At 32.5% G+C, this 21,596-nt stretch overlaps 2 protein-coding genes and 2 long non-coding RNA genes across 4 annotated transcripts; 2 read left to right on the forward strand and 2 right to left on the reverse strand.

Moving 5' to 3' along the window:
- Nucleotides 1-4,048: 4,048 nt before the first annotated feature.
- LOC105124643 (uncharacterized) lies at nt 4,049-4,368 on the forward strand. The gene is made up of 2 exons (XR_842096.1): nt 4,049-4,136; nt 4,188-4,368. It is a non-coding gene; the product is annotated as an uncharacterized LOC105124643 (long non-coding RNA).
- A 4,334-nt stretch (nt 4,369-8,702) lies between these two features.
- Nucleotides 8,703-10,269, reverse strand: LOC105124642 (agamous-like MADS-box protein AGL62). The gene is made up of 2 exons (XM_011024743.1): nt 9,326-10,269; nt 8,703-9,234 (listed from the first exon to the last, which is right to left on the reverse strand). The coding sequence occupies exons 1-2, from the start codon at nt 9,641-9,643 to the stop codon at nt 8,812-8,814; spliced, it is 741 nt and encodes a 246-aa protein (XP_011023045.1). The 5' UTR covers nt 9,644-10,269; the 3' UTR covers nt 8,703-8,811.
- Nucleotides 10,270-17,521: 7,252 nt separating this feature from the next.
- Nucleotides 17,522-17,983, reverse strand: LOC105124641 (protein app1-like). The gene has a single exon (XM_011024742.1). The coding sequence runs from the start codon at nt 17,904-17,906 to the stop codon at nt 17,547-17,549; it is 360 nt and encodes a 119-aa protein (XP_011023044.1). The 5' UTR covers nt 17,907-17,983; the 3' UTR covers nt 17,522-17,546.
- Nucleotides 17,984-19,115: 1,132 nt separating this feature from the next.
- On the forward strand, nt 19,116-20,932 carry LOC105124640 (uncharacterized). The gene is made up of 3 exons (XR_842095.1): nt 19,116-19,164; nt 20,061-20,131; nt 20,738-20,932. It is a non-coding gene; the product is annotated as an uncharacterized LOC105124640 (long non-coding RNA).
- Nucleotides 20,933-21,596: the final 664 nt, after the last annotated feature.

The following is a 21,596-nucleotide window of genomic DNA, read 5'->3' on the forward strand; positions in this document are numbered from 1 at the left end:
AGTGCAAAACTAAAACACTTGAAACTTGCCATCTCGCTAGTTTTTCAAGGCCTTACAAGATTATGAACTGTGTGTATATATATATTTCAAGAGTGTATTGTATAGGATTCTGTGTGACATAGCAGGGCTAGTCTTGGGGTTTATGTAAATGGACATGAAGCGGGGAGATCTCTCTTCAATGGTGGTTTCGTTGAGAAAACAGGGACAATCATTTTTAGTTTCGTTTTTGTTAGCTCACCTTCTAATCTACGTACATTGAAAAGAAGAACATATGTTCATTGTTGTTGACCACCTATGTTTTTCTTTGTTGGATTAAAAAAATTTAAATTCCACCATTCAATCTCCCATCTTTTGTTAATTGTTGCTGTCCGGAATGTTACCAAATAAATAAATAAAAATGTTAAGACTTGGATAAATAAGGATAAATAAGTTAACGTTTAATTACTATAAAAATCAAGGATAATGAAGACAAATGAAATATATCTCTCTATAATTTTTATTTTAAAATTACATAAATTTACTTTAAAAATATTCTTAAAATAAATTTTTTTATGTCTTCATTCATGATTTTAAGACAATAAAAAAAATACATCCTGAAAAAGTAATACACACACACACTTAACAAGAATACCAATCTTAGATATTAGAGACAACATAGCTAACTGGGTTATCTTCTAAGTTTCAAACTTGAAAACATTGTGCTTTTCTGAGGAAAATAAATAAATTACTATAGGACTTCTTACAAAGTAACAAGTCAAATTTCTCATAAAATTCCAAAAAATTACTAAAGATGAGAAATTTACAAAAGGCGTTATGTTTTGAAATCTTATCCTATGGAGGGGAGAAGTGGGATGATGAATTTCAACTGAAATGCCACAAACAACATCCTTATGTTTTATGCTTAAAATATTATGATTATCCATAGGTTGCACTCAAAATTAGATTCAACTCTCTCTTGCCTTCCTTGTCCAATATTGCTTTAAAGTTCATTTTATATAGTTTTATTCAGCTACTTGCTCGCTTTTTATCATGGTTTAAAGGTTTTTTTTCAATAAAAAAATTGATCATGTAGATTTTTTTGAATTGTTTTTTTTAAATCCCTAAATATAAATCAAAAAATTTATGCACATGTTTAATTCAATAAATTGAAAGTCAATTATATAAATAAATTAAAAAATAATTTATTAACGATAACTAAAAATAAAATTGAAACAATTGAGAGATAAATACAGATCAAGATATTTAATCTCAAAACACAGGTCATTTATTCATTTATGTTTAATGAATATTTTTTTATTAAAATAAGTTTTTTGATTTATTCATTTATTTATTTATTCATTTTTATTAAAAATGATAATAGAAACTGATATACATATAAAATTGATTGAATAAAATAAAAGAATGCAAGGCTGCAGATATTAAAAATATTATCCAAAAATAAAGTTCATTTATATAAAGTTAAAAAAATAGGTAAATCATAATAACCTCTTTAAAAATTACATGCATAAAAAATAATTAGAAAAATGATTGTTATTTAAAAAGTCTAAATAAACAACAACAAAAAAAGTCACAAAGAAGATATATTAATTAAAATATAAATTAAAAAATTATTTAAAAAAGATATAAAAGGCATTAAATTAAAACAAAAAAAATCAAAATTAAAAAAGAAAAAAAGAGATTAGATGTTGTTAGGTGTGATAAGCCAAATCATATATTTAGCTCATTAGAAAAGGGCCACACGCGGGCCTTTGATTTTTTAAAATTGATTTATCATTTGTCCTAAATGTTTTTGGAAAAAAAAAAACATACAATGCATTTTCAACTTGAAAAAAAAAATTGGGCTCTTGGATTTTGGTTTGACCACATACCTAGAAAAAACCCTAAACTCCTTGATAAATACCATAATTTTTTTTTAAAAAAGACCACACAAAACCTAGAAATCAACTTGAAATAAAAAAATTCTTCTGAGCTTAGATATAATTTTTAGTTAATTTTAAGGTTTAAAAATATTTAAGTGGAACCTCTCTCACCAAATGAAATCAATTGATACCAAAATCGATAATTTTTGTAACTGAAATCATTATCAACGCTAATTTTCTCTCTCTAATGTTGGAATCCAGTGAATCTATTTATCTCATCTCTTTAACCAAGGGCTAAAATATAAGGAAAATGAAATTTTGGATCAAAATTGAATCTTAGACATTCAAAGAGACCTAAATTATATTATCTCTAAAGATTAAGGACCAAAGTGTATTTTTATACAAACTTTGGACACATCATCTATTTTGGGTGCCTTTTTATTTTTGTCTTTCAAGGTTGCCTTTGCCTAAAAAATAATAAGCAATTGACATTCAATTTAGGATCAAATCACTGAAAATAAAAGTTTGATGATTAAAGTAGAAAAAGAAAGATGCACACTAAATCCAAATGAATTTGTGAATGTGTGAACAATGCAACACAATCTTTTTATTTATAGAAAAAAACCACATGCTTTAGATTTTTGTACTAGATACTTGACTCGCTCCTTGGTCTTTTTATTTATGGAAAAAAACCACATGCTTTAGATTTTGTACTAGATACTTGACTCGCTCCTTGCTACGAATCAAATATTTTTTCTAATAACACATTTTTGTAGTTAAAAAAGTTCTAAATGAACATAAAAAAAATATAAATATATGTAATCAAATCAATTGAGAACTATATACGTAAATGTTTTTTTAAAATCCAAAAATAATAACTAAAAATAAAATTAAAAAATCAAAAAATAGATATAAATCAAAATATTTTAATTTCATATGACATGATATTTACTCGATTATGTTTGCTAAATTTATTTATTAAAAAAACATTCAATTAAACAATAATAGCAATAGACACAACTTAAATTTGATTGAATAAAATAAAAGAGAAAAAAAATATTATGTAAGACTGTATATATTAAAAATACTATATAAAAATAAATAATTTTTATTTAAAACATAAAGTTTATCTATACAAAAAATTAAAAAAATAATAAAAAAATAAAAAATCTCTTTAAAAATTAAATATATAAAAAATAACCAAAAAAATATTATAAAATTCACTGGCCCATTGCTGTGTACTACTTCTATTAATTCTATTAATTGAAAAGTGTTTATTTAATATGATAGGCCCATATTCTAATTATCTAAGCCTCGACATTCTAATTTATTAGATGCTTTTTTTAATGTACGTGACAATTGTTATTTCTAGCGAGTTGACTAGTAAACTCATGATTCAAAATTTTGAAATAAATTTTAATTTAGTTTATTTAAAATTGATTACTAATCGGATCGACAATAAAAATGAAATGAAGTTATTTTGATAAAAAAAATTTAATTGTGACCCGAAGGTTAACTCGAAAACCCAATGACCCGAGTCTTTTTCTTCTTCCTGTGGGGCCAGGTAGGATAATTGGAACTGTCCAAAGAACAAGGGAATTTTGAAATGATGCCGAAATGCTTGTAAAGAACTACAAAATCTCAGCATGGCAAGCATAAAACGGTCAAGAAAACTTGAACAAACATCTGCAATGGTCTCAATTCTTTTGTATTTCCTTGTCTAATGGCGTTCTGATTTTTATTTGTTGGAATAATATTATCAGTTTTGTGGCTACGCTTGATAGATCATAAACAGACATGAACCTGAAAAGGATCGGCTTATGAGCCTGTGGAAGATTGTCCATATGATTTCACTTCTTATGATGTATCTGGTAATATCATCAGGTTAATCCAGTGCTAAAATATTTCCATTTTTCTTGAACATTGTAGTAGAATCTCATAATCCCTTTGCTTTTGTTGATCATGGAAATAATTAAGAAAAGAAAGAGAAGAATGTGGTAATTAAATGTGAAATTTCATATATATGATACTAAAGAGACAGATGGAATCCACAATGCTCAAATGAAAGCAAACAAACAACACAATTCTTCACATTACTCCATAGACAAGTATAAGAACAAAGCACTCAAAAGATATCTTCGACAAGACAATTAACTCGATAATCAAACTCAAAATGAAACTAGTTTCCAGCTGGTGGTGGGGAGAGGAATGGAATAGAGGGGATTGTGGTCGGGATAGGGATGGTGGGAATATTTGAGGGCATGCTTGGAAGTGGAGGCAAGGTCACCTTTGGGAGACTAGGCATTGTTGGCAGGCTGGGAAGTGGAGGCAGAGTGGGTTTAGGCAATGAGGGTTGTGTGGTGGGCAAAGTTGGCACGGTGGGCTGTGGCAGTGTTGGTATAGAAGGCATTGGTGGCAACGTTGGTTTAGGCAAATTCGGCACGGAAGGTAAAGGGGGCAATTGCAGAAGATGACGAGCTGCCTCGCCGCCTGGAAAAGAAAGAGCAATGAGGAGAGCCAAGATGAAACAGTTAAAACTTGCCATCTTGCTTCTGAATTAATGGCCTACGAATAAGCAAACAAAGAACAGTATGAGATTGTTCGTGATAAACCAGGGCTCGTAATGGATTTATATAGATGGAGATATTGTAGGAGAGATCTCCCTGTGATCTGTGACAGATGGTTGGTTTAGTATAGAAAGAAAGGCAATCATTTTGAGTTTTGTTAATGGTAGGTCACCTTCTTATCCATCTTCCATTGAAAACAATACCATGTTCTTTTTTCTTTCTTGTTGTTACAGTTGTTGTGACTACGAGAATGTTTTTTGCTTCCCATTGTGTACTTATGCTGGCTAGTGCAGAATTCAAACTTGTATTGTTGGCCAAGCAAACCACCGAGTATTTGTTTGGTAATCTAGTTTTTAGTTCGAAGGAACAGCTAACCCCTGAAACTGTTCTTTTCTTAAAAGAAAAAAAAAACATTAGACTCGTTGTTTTAGCCAATCTAATCTTTCTACTACATCGTAATCACAGAAAATCAGTTCTGTCGTCTATGTGGTTGGAGTAGCTAACTAAACTGGCTAAGGCCAGAACAACTTGAACATTCCTAAAAAGTCCAAGTTGAGGAAAGTAAAAGTAGACAAGGGGATTGCTTGTCTCTAACCTGCGATGTTTGTTTAATTTTTAATGGGTTTAAGGTCTCTAACCATGAGCAAGAAACATGGTATTTATGAGCACATAATGTATAGCCATGTCTCGGATTCTGCAAAAATAACAGTCTGTAGATTCTGCAGAAATATTATGCAGTAATAGCTATAATTTTCTGCTGCAACTGAAACTATACTTTATGGTTATTTCCAGAACCGAGTTTGAGTTATAGCCTATAATTTTGTGTGGCATGCTACATGAAATAGTACAAACTTCATATTACAATCCACACCCAAAAAAATCTACTGCAATTATACCATATCACCTTAATTTTATGAAGATAATTATCAGTTTTCTGTTAATGATCAACTGAAATAATTTTATTAAGTCTATCAAATATATCAATGGATTAATTTTCTACTACCAAATAATTATGATTTTTTGTTATTAAGAGATTAGCAGTGTTAGAAATACCTAGAAAGGAGCAATGTAGCAATAAAATTTGGAAATAAAGTACAATCATTCATTGAAAATCACCAAGCCATTTATTTCTTTACATGAAACCTTGAAACTTCTGAAAGGGATCATTTCTTTGTTTATGAAATATAAATGGATGAACATATATATATATATATAATAAGAATATATGTTAGAAAAAAATTAGGTGAGAAAGTTAGGAAAGAAAGCATGATAGAAACATATCGTATTCATATCGTTTTACTCTTCTAAGAGGTAAATTACAACACTTTCATGACACATTTATATTAGTTTATAGAGAATTTTAGATATTGGATAACTAAAAGGATAGTTTTAATGTAGAATCCAAAACTAATTCTAACAATATGCAAGCCATGATGTATCTAATGCGAAGATCACAACAATCCTTTAGAAATCAACATGGTAGTTTCTTATCATTTCCATAAGTATCTCTCATAAACAATACTTGAAACAGTATACCAACATTATTTTCATATGAAAATTCAAGAGAGAACACAAATAACTGAAATCCTCGGCAGTTTGCATGCCACGAAAAAAGGAAATAAGAGGCCATTTTGCATGCATGAACTTTTATTTACGTACTTATATATGAAGCCATACTTTTACCATTTACATATATTCCATATATATGCTGGCTTCATAGTAACAATGATCTTAAGGTCCATTACGAACAGCAGCAGCCGTGTTGGGGAATGACACTATGGAGGGCTCGGCACTGAAGGGATAATTGGTGGAAGTAGAGGCAACCTGACAAGTGGTGGATCAGGCTAATTAGGAGGAACTGTAAAGCCAGGAATATTACGTGTAAATACAGTGTGATCGTGAACATAGTCGTGTACATTGATTCAGCGCGTAAATGCAGTGCGGCAAGCTGCTGCATTTGGTGAGTTTTGTTGCATGTGCTGGCCAAAACTTAGGAACTTCAAAATCTGAATTCAGGCAACTAGTACACATTACTCCAGCCGCTGTTAAATTTTAGGAGTAGGGCATCTTAGTACAGCTGGTTATTCACAATGATGGTTGAGGCCTTATTGTTGTTTTATTTTATTACGTAGCAGAGGATGCTGCCAGCATAAATTGGGCATTACAAAGTATTCGCAGACATTCTTATCTGGTTACCCTATTTTTCCTGTAATGCTGAAACTAGTGAAACTCAGGTATTTTTTTTTTCATATGGAGGTAAATGCAAAATCATTTTTGTAATTGTGCTTATGCAACCCTACTTCTTAGATTACCTTTTGCTTTGTTTTATGATGGTGTTTCGGCATATCTGTTATAGAAAATGAAAAACATTTATGTTTAAATAGAAAAGTTCATATTGCTAAGGTATTGCGACCAGGTATAAAGGAGAGTCAGGGATGTTTTCTGCAGAATTCATTTTCCCAGGACTCCTTTTTTCAGAAATACAGGTTCTGTTGTTAGAAATAATGGAGTGCAAGGTGATGGAATTGAAATTTTGAAAATGTAGCTCGGCTTACAGACTGGAAATTTTGGTTTTATAAAACCGAGAATGTATAAATGGACACAAACTTGCATGCAGAGGTAAAGCTTACGCTGATGGCTCGATCAGGGAAACTTCGTAATGTGAGATGACAGGTTTTTTTTCAAAAGTTGATTAAGGAGAAAACATAAACGAAAATGAAATTTTAAGCAAACAACCTTTTATTCTGTAATAATGCATTAAAATACACACAGAAGTATATGGAAACTACAGTTCCGAGATAGAGGAAACTAATAAAGCACACTGAAGGAAGAAGAAACACCCCAAATAAGCTCACATATGTGAGTCTAACTGTAAATACATACAACTACAAGCCTTCATTGCCTCCCAAGTCATACAAGACAGACAAAATTCCTTAAAAAAGAAACATGAAAGACTGCTGTATGTCCTGCATCCCAAGAAAGGAACCGCAAAAAGGGTTAACTATATTAAGAGAAGATAAATTGAGCGAACTCAAGGAGTAGTAGTTGCTGGAGGAGGGGAAAGGAATGGAATAGAGGGAATTGTTGGAATTGTGGGGATTGAGGGCATGCTTGGAAGAGGAGGCAAAGTGACCTTTGGGACTGTAGGAAAGGTAGGGATGGTGGGAATGCTAGGAAGTGGTGGCAGTGTGGGGTTAGGTAGGGATGGTTGAGTTGTAGGCACGGTGGGCAATGTGGGCTGTGGAAGGTTTGGAATAGAAGGCAATGGTGGCAACTGGAGGAGATGACGGGCAGCTATGCTAACATTCATGCTCGAAAATGTCAGAGCGATGAATAAAGCTACGATAAAGCTGTTGCAAGAGGCCATCACTAGAATTCAAGATACAATACTTGTGATCACCTGAAATGTAGGACAAATAAGTTGTTCTATTCGGCTTGTATGGGAATGTTAAGGCTGATTATACAAGTATTTATTGACATGGAATCATTATGGTGACTTAGGCACTACTAGTTGGTTGGAAAATCCTGAAAGACGATTTTTAGGTTTATTGTTAGTTCACCTACTTCTATATCACATTAGTTGACTATTTCTTTGAGATTAATCTGTTTGGTTATCCAATTAGAGTTCATGGATTAACAGGTTATTCATGAATCAATTGTATATGTACAACCTTAATCAAGCATGGTTTTAAGTCATTTACGATAAACCGCGCGCCATTTCAACCGATGTTTCGCACGGTGGAGGTTTTTCTAAGAGCTGCAACCGCGAAAAAGATAATCGCAGACATCAAATTTAAATTTTGAATCAAGTTACCAAATATGCTACCATCAGTTTATGATAACATCTTTCGTTCTTTTTCTTTTTTTCACGGGATCTCTTTTCTGCATTTTACGATTACTGGTCTGAACTTGTAGAAACACAAAATCGATATAAAACCAGTTTATCAGCCAGTACTTCTGCAGTAGAGGAATATCAGTTAGTAGCAATGGTTTGTGATGCGCAGATCTAGACGACTGCTTTATGCATCAAGAACATCTAGTCACAAAAAGCTTGCATCTCTTGTCGAAAAAATAAATAAATAAATGAAAACTAGGCCATTGATTTCTTTACCTGAAACTTTTGAAAATTCTGAATTGGATAATTTCCTTACGTATAAAATATAAATGCATTAACACATGCAAAATCGGAATATGCATTACTGGATGTATGTATTGGTGTGGAGATCTCACAACAATCCTTCAGAAACACAAAGGGTAATTTATTATCATTTCAAATAGCATCTCAAACACAGTACTGAATTCAACCAGAACACATAGATGCATCTAAACAGTAAATGCACTAACTGTTCCATGGTTAAGATTATTTCAACAGAATTATTAAGAATCTAGAAGAAACCATTTCCATATCCAAGATTGTATCCATAAGGAGTCATTGTTGTGCTGCTTTGATTGAAAGGAGTCCCAGTCATGTTTGTGTTGAAAGCAGTCATGGGTGTGTTTGAACTGAATGGAGCCACAGCCATGTTTGAGTTGGATCCTGTATTACTGGTATCGAAGGGAAGATTCCCGGCAGTGCCGGGGTTTGGAGAGAAAAAAGGCTGTGGAGGAGCTGAATTTTGAAGCAGAATCTGCTGGGCTTGCCTGGCCAGATTCTGCTTTAGAGTTAGAAAAGATGCTTTCAATTGTTCAAGCTGTGCCAAGTCAAGTTCCTGAACAGGACTCTCCCACCAGTTCTGACTCTGACTAGCTTTCCTCAGTTTGTCCAACTCTTCACCTCTTTTCTTTTCCATCTCCAGTTGGTTTTGCGCCTAGTGAATCCTTTATTAGTACAAAGAATATTTTTGTTTTCTGATGAAAGCACACTGATGGTACTAAAAATTGCAATCAAAATTCACGTACCTGAGTTAGCTTCATGTTGAGTTCACGGATCCTAGCATTCCGGTGAGCCTCAATCAGATGAAAAGCACCTGAAGTTTGGGGAATATTCCCCGAGACATAACGTTCCACCACCTTTTCAACAGAAGGGTGGCCAAAAGAGAAGACCTTCTTGCCAGGCGAGAACACAATGATGGCGACTTCAGCACCACACAGAGTTGAAATTTCACTAGCCTTCTTGAAAAGGCCGGACCTACGCTTTGAGAAGGTTACCATTAGATTGCTTTCGTTAGCTATTTTGACCATCTCCAACTTTTGGCGACCCTTGCTGCTTCTAACCATGGTTAACCAACAAGAAGAAGGACCTCACCAAGAAAAAAGAGAGAGAGCTATCTTTAGGACAGTACAGGTAGAGGGGAAATGGTTCACACTTTATACAGGTTTCAGGACCTGAATCTGAGACTTGGAGACGTCAAAATTCACTGAATTCTTGGTGGCAATTCTAGCGTTATGCTTGCATTTATTAGCTTTCTAGTTTTGGAGGGTTCAGAATCCCCTGAGGACTGACATATATGGTATGGAAATTTCACACTATCAACTTGTAGAACCAATCTTTGTTTGCTAGACCGTTCTCCGATTCACCGCCAATGAGATACGTCGAGGAAATCTCTTGGAAACACCCTTGTCCACAGCCTGACCTCCCTTGCCGTCCTGTGATGAGTAGGTGAAATGGTCTAGCCTGCACTCGAAACATCTCAGATCATAAAATCCCCTGGTTGGACTTACCAAATGCGTAACTACTAATTGTCCAATATGAGATATGGGATGTTTGGAAGAAGAATTTGTATGCATATCTACCATTATGTTTTTATATAGTAAACTTGCTAGTATTTAAATTTCTTTCCTCTTATATGAGTATAGCAGAATCCATAATCTGATATAACTCCAAAGGAAAATGTGACATCCTTCTGCCCAAGTAATTTTCTCTGCTTTCATACATTTTCCTTTGCAATTTCATGTGGAATTGGAAAACTCATCACATATGCAATTTTCACTAGATTGCAAGTAAATTTTGCTTTAAAGACCCCCCCACCCCCACAAATAAATTTTTTTTATCTTGGTTGTAATAATTACACCATTCATATGGTTTATTTCCCAGAATATTCTTAGTTTTCTATTCAAGAGATTATCTTGGTTGTAATAATTGCACCATTCATATGGTTTATTTCCCAGAATATTCTTAGTTTCCTATTCAAGAGACTATCCTTATCCTATCTCTGTGTCATAATGGAAATCCCCACAAAGAAATCTCCGATATATTTGTTTTGTTTTTTATTGGAAAGGAATGCCCTTTCCGATATATTTGTTTGATTACTGTAGCTATTTAATTTCGTTGCATCACACATATTGAAGATTTTGGAGGCAAAGTAAAATTGAGAAAACATAACGCAAGGATAATACATCTCAAAGTACAAGCATAAATACAAAGTACCATAAAAATACAGCATAAACAAAACAAATGGCAAAAATCCCAACAGTACTCTAAGGACATTGTGTATGTGCCTAGGCCAAATCAAAGCCACACCAATGGTACATGCAAGTTCTCATCGCAAGGAACAGGGCGAGGAGATCAACTCAAGGGCTAGTGGTGGCAGGTAGAGGAGAGAGGAATGGAATGGCGGGGATTGTAGTTGGGATTGGAATTGCGGGAATTGAGGGCATGCTTGGAAGGGGAGGCAAGGTGATCATAGGTACAGCAGGCATTGTCGGCATGCTAGGAAGTGGAGGCAAGGTGGGCTTCGGCAGCGAAGATAGAGCGGTTGGCAAGGTGGGCTGTGGCAGTGTTGGTATAGAAGGCAATGGTGGCAATGTTAGTTTAAACAAATTCAATAGTTGTAGAAGATGGCGAGTTGCTTGGCCGCACCAAAATGACAGAAGAACAAGTGCAAAACTAAAACACTTGAAACTTGCCATCTTGCTAATATTTCAAGGCGTCACAAGATTATGAACTATATATATATATTCCAACAATGAATTATATAGGATTCTGTGTGACATAGCAGGGCTAGTATTGAGGTTTATGTAGATGGAGATGAAGAAAGGAGATCTCTCTTCAATGGTGGTTAAGTTGAGAAAACAGAGACAATCATTTTTAGTTTTGTTTTTGTTAGCTCATCTTCTAAGCTACGTACATTGAAAAGAAGAACATATGTTCATTGTTGTTGACCACCTATGTTTTTCTTTGTTGGATTAAAAAAATTTAAATTCCACCATTCAATCTCCCATCTTTTGTTAATTGTTGCTGTCCGGAATGTTACCAAATAAATAAATAAAAATGTTAAGACTTGGATAAATAAGGATAAATAAGTTAATGTTTAATTACTATAAAAATCAAGGATAATGAAGACAAATGAAATATATCTCTCTATAATTTTTATTTTAAAATAATATAAATTTGCTCTAAAATTTATTTCAAAAATAAATTTATTTTATGTCTTCATTCATGATTTTAATACAATAAAAAAATACATTCTGAAAAAGTAAAATACACACACACATTTAAGAAGAACACCAATCTTAGCTATTAGGGACAACATCGCTAGATGGGTTATCCTTTTAAGTTTCAAATTTGAAAAAATTGAGCTTTTCTTAGGAAAATAAATAAATTACTATAGGACTTATTACAAAGCAACAAGTCACATTTATCATAAAATTCTAAAAATTTTATTAAAGATGAGAAGTGGGATGATGAATTTTAACTGAAATGCCATAAACAACAACCTTATGTTTTATGTTTAAAATATTATGATTATCCATAGGTTGCACCCAAAATTAGATTCAACTCCGTCTTTCCTTTCTTTTCCAATATTGCTTTAAAGTTTATTTTATATAGTTTTATTCGAGCTATTAGCTCGCTATTTATTGAGGGTTAAATGTTTTTTTTCAATAAAAAAATTAAGCATATAAACTTTTTTGTAGTGTTTTTTCTTAAAAAATCCTTAAATATAAATAAAAAAGTTCATGCACATATTTAATTAAATAAATAGAGAACTATTTATATAAATAAATCAAAAAATAATTTATTAACAATACCTAAATATAAAACTGAAATAATTGAGAGATAAATGCATATCAAGATATTTAATCTTAAAACACGGGTCTTTATCCATTTGTGTTTGATGAATGTTTTTATAAAAATAAGTTTTTTATTAAATCAAATGATAATAAAAATTGACACACATATAAAATTGATTGAATAAAATAAAAGAAAAAAAATATTATGCAAGGTTACACATATTAAAAATATTATCCAAAAATAAATATTTTTTTATTTTTAAAAATAAATTCCATCTATATAAAGTTAACAAAAATAGGTGACTTGTAACAATCTCTTTAAAAATTACATGCATACAAAATAATTAGAAAAATAATTGTTATTTAAAAAGTTTAAATAAACAACAACAAAAAAAGTCAAAAAAAAGAGATATTAATTGAAATATAAATTAAAAAATATTTTAAAAAATATATAAAAGACATTAAATTAAAACAAAAAAATCAAAATTAAAAAAGATAGAAAGAGATTAGATGTTTTCAGGTCTATAAGCCAAGTCATATATACAGCTCATTAGAAAAGAGCCACACATGGGCTTTTATTTTTTGAAAATTGATTTACTATTTGTCCTAAATGTTTTTGAAAAAAAAAACATACAATGCATTTTCAGCTTAAAAAAAAAGAAGGGGTTGTTGGGTTTTGGTTTGACCACATACCTAGAAAAAACCCTAAACTCATTGATAAATACCATAAAAACATTAAAAAAAAAAACCACACAAAACCTTGAAATCAGCTTGAAACAAAAAAATTCATCCGAGTTTAGATATGATTTTTAAGTAATTTTAAGGTTTAAAAACATTTAAGTAGAACCCCCCTCACTAAATGAAATCAATTGATATCAAAATCAATAATTTTTATGACTGAAATCATTATCAACACTAATTTTCTCTCTCTAATGTTGGAATCCAGTAAATCTAGTTGTCTCATCTCTTTAACCATGGGCTAAAGTATAAGGAAAATGAAATTTTGGATCAAAATTGAATCTTATACATTCAAAGGGATCTAAATTATATTATTTCTAAAGATTAAGGACCAAAGTGTATTTTTGAACAAACTTTGGACGCATAATCTATTTTGGGTGCCTTTTTATTTTTGTCTTTTGTCTTTCGATGTTGCCTTTGCCTAAAAAATAATAAGCAATTGACATTCAATTTAGGATCAAATCACTGAAAATAAAAGTTTGATGATTAAAGTAGAAAAAGAAAGATGCACACTAAATACAAATTAATTTGTGAATGCGTGAAAAATGCAACACAATCTTTTTCTTTACTGGGAAAACACCAAATGCTTCAAAGTTTTGTACTAGATATTTGACTCGCTCTTTGCTACGAGTGAAATATTTTTTTCTAATAAAAAAATTATATATACAGGTTTTGTTTACTCTTTTTTGTAGTTAAAAAAGTTCTAAATGAAAATAAAAAAAATTATAAATATATGTAATTAAATAAATTGGGAACTATGTGTGTAATTTAAAAAAAAATCCAAAAATGATAACTAAAAATAAAATAAAAAAATAGGTATAAATCAATATATTTTAATTTCACAAACAAGATATCAAGATATGTTTTAATTTCACAAGATAAGATATTTACTCGATTGTATTTGCTAAATCTATTTATTAAAAAAATTATTCAATTAAACAATAATAAAAATAGACACAACTTAAATTTGATTGATTAAAATAAAAGAGAAAAAAATATTATGTAAGACTACACATATTAAAAATATTATATAAAAATAAATATTTTTTATTTAAAATGTAAAGTTTATCTATACAAAAAATTAAAAAAAAATCATAAATAATTTAAAAAAAATCCTTTTAAAAATTAATTATATAAAAAATAACAAAAAAATAATATAAAATTCACTGCCCATCGCTTTTAACTACTTCTATTAGTTAAAAAGTTTTTATTTAATATGATAGGTCCATATTCTAATTATCTAAGGCTCGACATTCTAATTTATTAGATGTTTCTTTTAGTTCACGTGACAATTGTTATTTTTGATGGGTTGACCAGTAAACTCATGATTCAGAATTTTGAAATAAATTTTAATTTAATTTATTTAAAATTGATTACTAATCGGATCAACAATAAAAATGAAATGAAGTTATTTTGATAAAAAAATTTGATTGTGACCTGAAGGTTAACTCGAAAACCCAAGGACTCAGGTCTTTTTCTTCTTCCTGTGGGGTCAAGTAGGATAATTGAAACTGTCCAAAGAACAAAGGAATTTTGAAATAATGCCGAAATGCTTGTAAAGAACTACAAAATCTCAACATGGCAAGCATAAGACGGTCAAGAAAACTTGGATACGCATCTGTAGTGGTCTCAATTCTTTTGTATTTCTTTGTCTAATGGCGTTCTGATTTTTATTTTTTATCAGGCTTATGGCTACGCTTGATAGATCATAAACAGACATGAACCCGAAAAGAATTGGCTTATGAGCCTGTGGAAGATAGTCCATATGATTTCACTTCTAATGATGTATCTGGTAATATCATTAGGTTCATCCAGTGCTAAAATATTTCCATTTTCCTTGAACCTTATAGTAGAATCTCATAATCCCCTTACTTTTGTTGATCATGGAAATAATTAAGAAAAGAAAGAGAAGCATGTGGTAATTAAATGTGAAATTTCATATATATGATACTAAAGAGACAGATGGAATCCACAATGCTCAAATGAAAGCAAACAAACAACACAATTCTTCACATTACTCCATAGACAAGTATAAGAACAAAGCACTCAAAAGATATCTTCGACAAGACAATTAACTAGATAATCAAACTCAAAATGAAACTAGTTTCCAGCTGGTGGTGGCGAGAGGAATGGAATAGAGAGGATTGTAGTTGGGATAGGGATGGTGGGAATATTTGAGGACATGCTTGGAAGTGGTGACAAGGTCACCTTGGGGAGACTAGGCGTTGTTGGCAGGCTGGGAAGTGGAGGCAGAGTGGGTTTAAGTAGTGAAGGTTGTGTGGTGGACAAAGTTGGAAAGGTGGGCTGTGACAGTACTGGTATAGAAGGTATTGGTGGCAACGTTGGTTTAGGCAAATTCAGCACGAAAGGTAAAGGGGGCAATTGCAGAAGATGACGAGTTGCCTCGCCGCCGAGGAAAAAGAAAGCAATGAAGAGAGCCAAGATGAAAGAGTTAAAACTTGCCATCTTGCTTCTGAATTTGGAAATAAAGTACAATCATTCATTGAAAATCACCAAGCCATTTATTTCCTTACACGAAACCTAGAAACTTCTGAAAAGGATCATTTCCTTGTTTATGAAATAAAAATGGATGAACATTATATATATATATATATATATTATAGAAAAAAATTAGGTGAGAATGTTAGGAAAGAATTAAGCATGGTAGAAACATATCATATTCATATTGTTTTACTCTTCTAAGAGGTAAATTACAACACTTTCATGACACATTTATATTAATTTATAGAGAATTTTAGATATTGGATAACTAAAAGGATAGCTTTAATGTAGAATTCAAAATTAATTCTAACAATATGCAAGCCAGGATGTGTCTAATGTGGAGATCACAACAATTCTTTAGAAATCAACATGGTAGTTTCTTATCATTTCCATTAGTATCTCTCATAAACAATTCTTGAAACAGTATACCAACATTATTTTCATATGAAAATTCAAGAGACAACACAAATAACTGAAATCCTCGGCAGTTTGCATGCCACGAAAAATATAAAAGGAAATAAGAGGTCATTTTGCATGCATGAACTTTTAGTTACGTGCTTATATATGAAGCCATACTTTTACCATTTACATATATTCCAGATATATGCTGGCTTCAAAGTAAAAATGATCTTAAGGTCCATTACGAACAGCAGCAGCCGTGTTGGGGAATGACACTATGGAGGGCTCGGCACTGAAGGGATAATTGGTGGAAGTAGAGGCAACCTGACAGGTGATGGATCAGGCTAATTAGGAGGAACTGTAAAGCCAGGAATATTACGTGTAAATACAGTGTGATCGTGAACATAGTCGTGTACATTGATTCAGCGCGTAAATGCAGTGCGGCAAGCTGCTGCATTTGGTGAGTTTTGTTGCATGTGCTGGCCAAAACTTAGGAACTTCAAAATCTGAATTCAGGCAACTAGTACACATTACTCCAGCCGCTGTTAAATTTTAGGAGTAGGGCATCTTAGTACAGCTGGTTATTCACAATGATGGTTGAGGCCTTATTGTTGTTTTATTTTATTACGTAGCAGAGGATACTGCCAGCATAAATTGGGCATTACAAAGTATTCGCAGACATTCTTATCTGGTTACCCTATTTTTCCTGTAATGCTGAAACTAGTGAAACTCAGGTATTTTTTTTTTCATATGGAGGTATACGCAAAATCATTTTTGTAATTGTGCTTATGCAACCCTACTTCTTAGATTACCTTTTGCTTTGTTTTATGATGGTGTTTCGGCATATCTGTTATAGAAAATGAAAAACATTTATGTTTAAATAGAAAAGTTCATATTGCTAAGGTATTGCGACCAGGTATAAAGGAGAGTCAGGGATGTTTTCTGCAGAATTCATTTTCCCAGGACTCCTTTTTTCAGAAATACAGGTTCTGTTGTTAGAAATAATGGAGTGCAAGGTGATGGAATTGAAATTTTGAAAATGTAGCTCGGCTTACAGACTGGAAATTTTGGTTTTATAAAACCGAGAATGTATAAATGGACACAAACTTGCATGCAGAGGTAAAGCTTACGCTGATGGCTCGATCAGGGAAACTTCGTAATGTGAGATGACAGGTTTTTTTTCAAAAGTTGATTAAGGAGAAAACATAAACGAAAATGAAATTTTAAGCAAACAACCTTTTATTCTGTAATAATGCATTAAAATACACACAGAAGTATATGGAAACTACAGTTCCGAGATAGAGGAAACTAATAAAGCACACTGAAGGAAGAAGAAACACCCCAAATAAGCTCACATATGTGAGCCTAACTATAAATACATACAACTACAAGCCTTCATTCCCTCCCAAGTCATCCAAGACAGACAAAATTCCTTAAAAAAGAAACATGAAAGACTGCTGTATGTCCTGCATCGCAAGAAAGGAAGCGCAAAAAGGGTAAACTATATTAAGAGAAGATAAATTGAGCGAACTCAAGGGCTAGAGGTTGCTGGAGGAGGGGAAAGGAATGGAATAGAGGGAATTGTTGGAATTGTGGGGATTGAGGGCATGCTTGGAAGAGGAGGCAAAGTGACCTTTGGGACTGTAGGAAAGGTAGGGATGGTGGGAATGCTAGGAAGTGGTGGCAGTGTGGGGTTAGGTAGGGATGGTTGAGTTGTAGGCACGGTGGGCAATGTGGGCTGAGGAAGGTTTGGAATAGAAGGCAATGGTGGCATTGGTATCTTAGGCAATGGTGGCAACTGGAGGAGATGACGGGCAGCTATGCTAACATTCATGCTCGAAAATGTCAGAGCGATGAATAAGGCTAGGATAAAGCTGTTGCAAGAGGCCATCACTAGAATTCAAGATACAATACTTGTGATCACCTGAAATGTAGGACAAATAAGTTGTTCTATTCGGCTTGTATGGGAATGTTAAGGCTGATTATACAAGTATTTATTGACATGGAATCATTATGGTGACTTAGGCACTACTAGTTGGTTGGAAAATCCTGAAAGACGATTTTTAGGTTTATTGTTAGTTCACCTACTTCTATATCACATTAGTTGACTATTTCTTTGAGATTAATCTGTTTGGTTATCCAATTAGAGTTCATGGACAAACAACGAATCTTAAAAGTGTCTTTCTTTGGTTGATCCTCCGTTAAGTTCTCGGCTCATAAATTAGTATATTACTGCTCTTCTCGAAATTAATAAAATTATACAACACATGTTGTTAGTTTGCAGCAAGCAACCATGACTTGGAACCCTTGAGTTTACTTGTTGGCAGTTCATCTTCTCATGTGCATTTTGTTGAAAAGATGTCATAGGCTTCTTACGGGTGTTGTTGAATAAGATTTGGCAGGTTCTTGGGGTTGGTGAGTTGAAGTCTCATAATTAATGCCTCGTCGCTACAAAAGGAAAGTCCAAGTGATGACAGAACAGTCAAATATAAAAACAGTTTCCTGGACTCACAGTCTCCAATACCATTATTTGAAGAAAACATTACTAAATATTGGCCAAGTGCAGGGCATTAGCCAAGTTTGCAAGATAAAACAAATCATATTTATAACTGCAAATTATAGGTGCCGTTAAGAAGGGAATCTATGCAACATTTTCTGGAAGTGAATAAAAGGGTGGGTGTGTTTCAAGCAATGAATAACATGTTAACAGATCATATGGCAATTCGTCAAGTGTCATTAACAGGTTATTCATGAATCAATTGTATATGTACAACCTTAAGCAAACATGGTTTTAAGTCATTTACAATAAACCGCGCGCCATTTCAACCGATGTTTCGCACGGTGGAGGTTTTTCTAAGAGCTGCAACCGCGAAAAAGATAATTGCAGACATCAAATGTGATGTTTTGAAAATTAGTAGGAAAGGGCAACCAAGTTCTTGGTGGCTTAAAGAGTAAGTATAATTAAATGAGAGATATTGTGGTAATTGAATAATAGTTGATAAATATAAATAGGAAGAAAATAAAACAAAAGAATAAATGAGGGAGCTGTGTTTTTTTTAGAGCAAACGTAAGAGAGGGAGAAGGAAGAAGAAGAGAAAAGAGGGGAAGAGAAGGAAAAGGGAAGAGATTGAGAAGAAATAACTTTAAAGGTAAGATTTAGGTTGTTAAATGTATAAATGTGTTGTTTAAAATTTAAATTTATGTTTTGATAAATATTAGGGTTTTGAAAATTTGTGTTTTGGGCTAATTGATGAATTAATTTGAATGTTATAGGGTTGATTGTTGTGGGTAATTGATTAATTAGTTGATTTTGAAAGATTATTGGTAAAGATGATGATGTTGAGTTATGATTTGTGTAAATTGTGAATTTTGAGTTGGAATTCTGGAAAGAACAGTAGGTAATCTGTGAAGAATTCTGGGTTTGAGGTTGAAGATGACGAAAATTCAATTTGGTCTCTCAATTTGTGGAAATTACAGTTTAGTCCCTAAACTTTGGGAAAATTATAATTTGACCCCTAATGGTATTTTGAGATTCTGGACAGTGTTATTATGAGGTTAAGGATGATGAATCTCAGTTTGATAATTGATTTGGAATATTTCCAGTTTGGTCCCTAAATTTAAGAATTTACATTTTAGTCCCTAAACTTTAGGAAAAATTATAATCTGACCCCTAATGGTATTTTGAGATTCTGGACAGTGTTATTATGAGGTTAAGGATGATAAATCTCAGTTTGATAATTGATTTGGAATATTTTTAGTTTGGTCCCTAAATTTTAGGAATTTACATTTTAGTCCCTAAACTTTATAAAAATTACTTTTAGGTCCCTAGTTCGTTCTGGACAGAATGAAGGATGGTTTATGGGTGAAATTTCAGTATGGTTATATATTTACAGTTTGGTCCAGTTTTGGTAAAATTACATTTTGGTCCCTATTTGGATAATTATCGTTTTAGTCCCTAAACCTAGGAGAGTAAACCTAGTTTTATTTTATGCATTGAGATATTTTGTTTGATTTGTTTTTGAGTATATTTCATATATTGTTGTAGGTTCTCCTAACAATCCTCAATAGGATTTTCGGGTCTTTCGTCTGACGTTCCTTTAGTTCTATATTTTCCGGGTGAGTGGGATAATCTTTAATTTGCATATAATATAAGTAAATATGTATGTTGATTATATGATGAGTACGATTAGTTAATCTCTTGACTATTTATATTTATATATTTTGCTTTGTTTTCCGAGTACTCATCTATTCTTGAAATTTGCACTCGCATTTTATCGAACTAAATTCTATTTGATATGATATACGTTTCTTTGATGATTCTGTAAATATCTATTATGCCTTGATATAGGACTTGTCAGTAACTTCATGCTAACGGAGAGTAGTTAGCCTATGTGCACATAGTATTCTGTATACCTAGCTGATGAGAGAAGCATCAGCCTGTGGCGACTGATCATCCCATAGTGGTCACCTTCGGGTGTCATCTGGTCACTTTTAAGTGTCATCTGGTCACCCTCGGGTGTCATCTGGTCACCTTCAGGTGTCATCTGATCTCTGACATGTATTCCACTACGTTATGATAATATATTTAGTATGTATATGTATATGTATATCAAGATAAATCATCTGACAAATTATTAATATGAAAATATCTAAAATGTATATTAAATATTATTCCCTCACTGAGTTGGTTGAACTCACCCCTTATTCTTAATATTATTTCAGGTTCTTAGTTTCTGATAGCAGTTGGACTTTGTTGAGTGTTTCTGCTTCTTCAGTTTTGGGTCGGTATGCCTTGCTTATTGTTCAAGGTTGTTTTGATTCGATGTCTTAGACGCTCCACTATTACTTTGTTTTAATTAAGTTTGGATTTTGACAATGTAATGAGTATTATGAATTATTATTTTTGTTTTAATTACTGATGAAGAGTTTTGAACTATCCTTTGATTTTATCAGTTTTGAGTAATATAATATTTCTCAAGATTATGAAATGCTGCGTATTTTTGAATATCTTGTTCTTTTGATATGTCTGTTTTGAGGCTTAGTGTAGGTGGGGTGTCCTTTCGACACTGCTCCTGCGTTGCCGGTCATGAACCCGGGATTCGGGACGTGACATCAAATTTAAATTTTGAATCAAGTTACCAAATATGCTACCATCAGTTTATGATAACATCTTTCGTTCTTTTTCTTTTTTTCACGGGATCTCTTTTCTGCATTTTACGATTACTGGTCTGAACTTGTAGAAACACAAAATCGATATAAAACCAGTTTATCAGCCAGTACTTCTGCAGTAGAGGAATATCAGTTAGTAGCAATGGTTTGTGATGCGCAAATCTAGATGACTGCTTTATGCATCAAGAACATCTAGCCACAAAAAGCTTGCATCAGTTGTCAAAAAAAAGAAAGAGTGAAAACTAGGCCAATGATTTCTTTACCTGAAACTTTTGAAAATTCTGAATTGGATAATTTCCTTACGTGTAAAATATAAATGCATTAACACATGCAAAATCGGAATATGCATTACTGGATGTATGTATTGGTGTGGAGATCTCACAACAATCCTTCAGAAACACAAAGGGACACA

The sequence above is a fragment of the Populus euphratica genome, unplaced genomic scaffold, assembly GCF_000495115.2.
Source record: "Populus euphratica unplaced genomic scaffold, PopEup_1.0 scaffold35.1, whole genome shotgun sequence".
NCBI lineage: Eukaryota > Viridiplantae > Streptophyta > Magnoliopsida > Malpighiales > Salicaceae > Populus > Populus euphratica.

Bases quoted from the DNA above. Each gene is read 5' to 3' on its own strand.
- LOC105124642 (XM_011024743.1), bottom strand. From the start codon at position 9,643: ATGGTTAGAAGCAGCAAGGGTCGCCAAAAGTTGGAGATGGTCAAAATA. The intron at 9,235-9,325 runs GTACGTGAATTT...AGGATTCACTAG, and splicing joins TCAACATGAAGCTAACTCAG to GCGCAAAACCAACTGGAGAT.
- LOC105124641 (XM_011024742.1), bottom strand. From the start codon at position 17,906: ATGGCCTCTTGCAACAGCTTTATCCTAGCCTTATTCATCGCTCTGACA.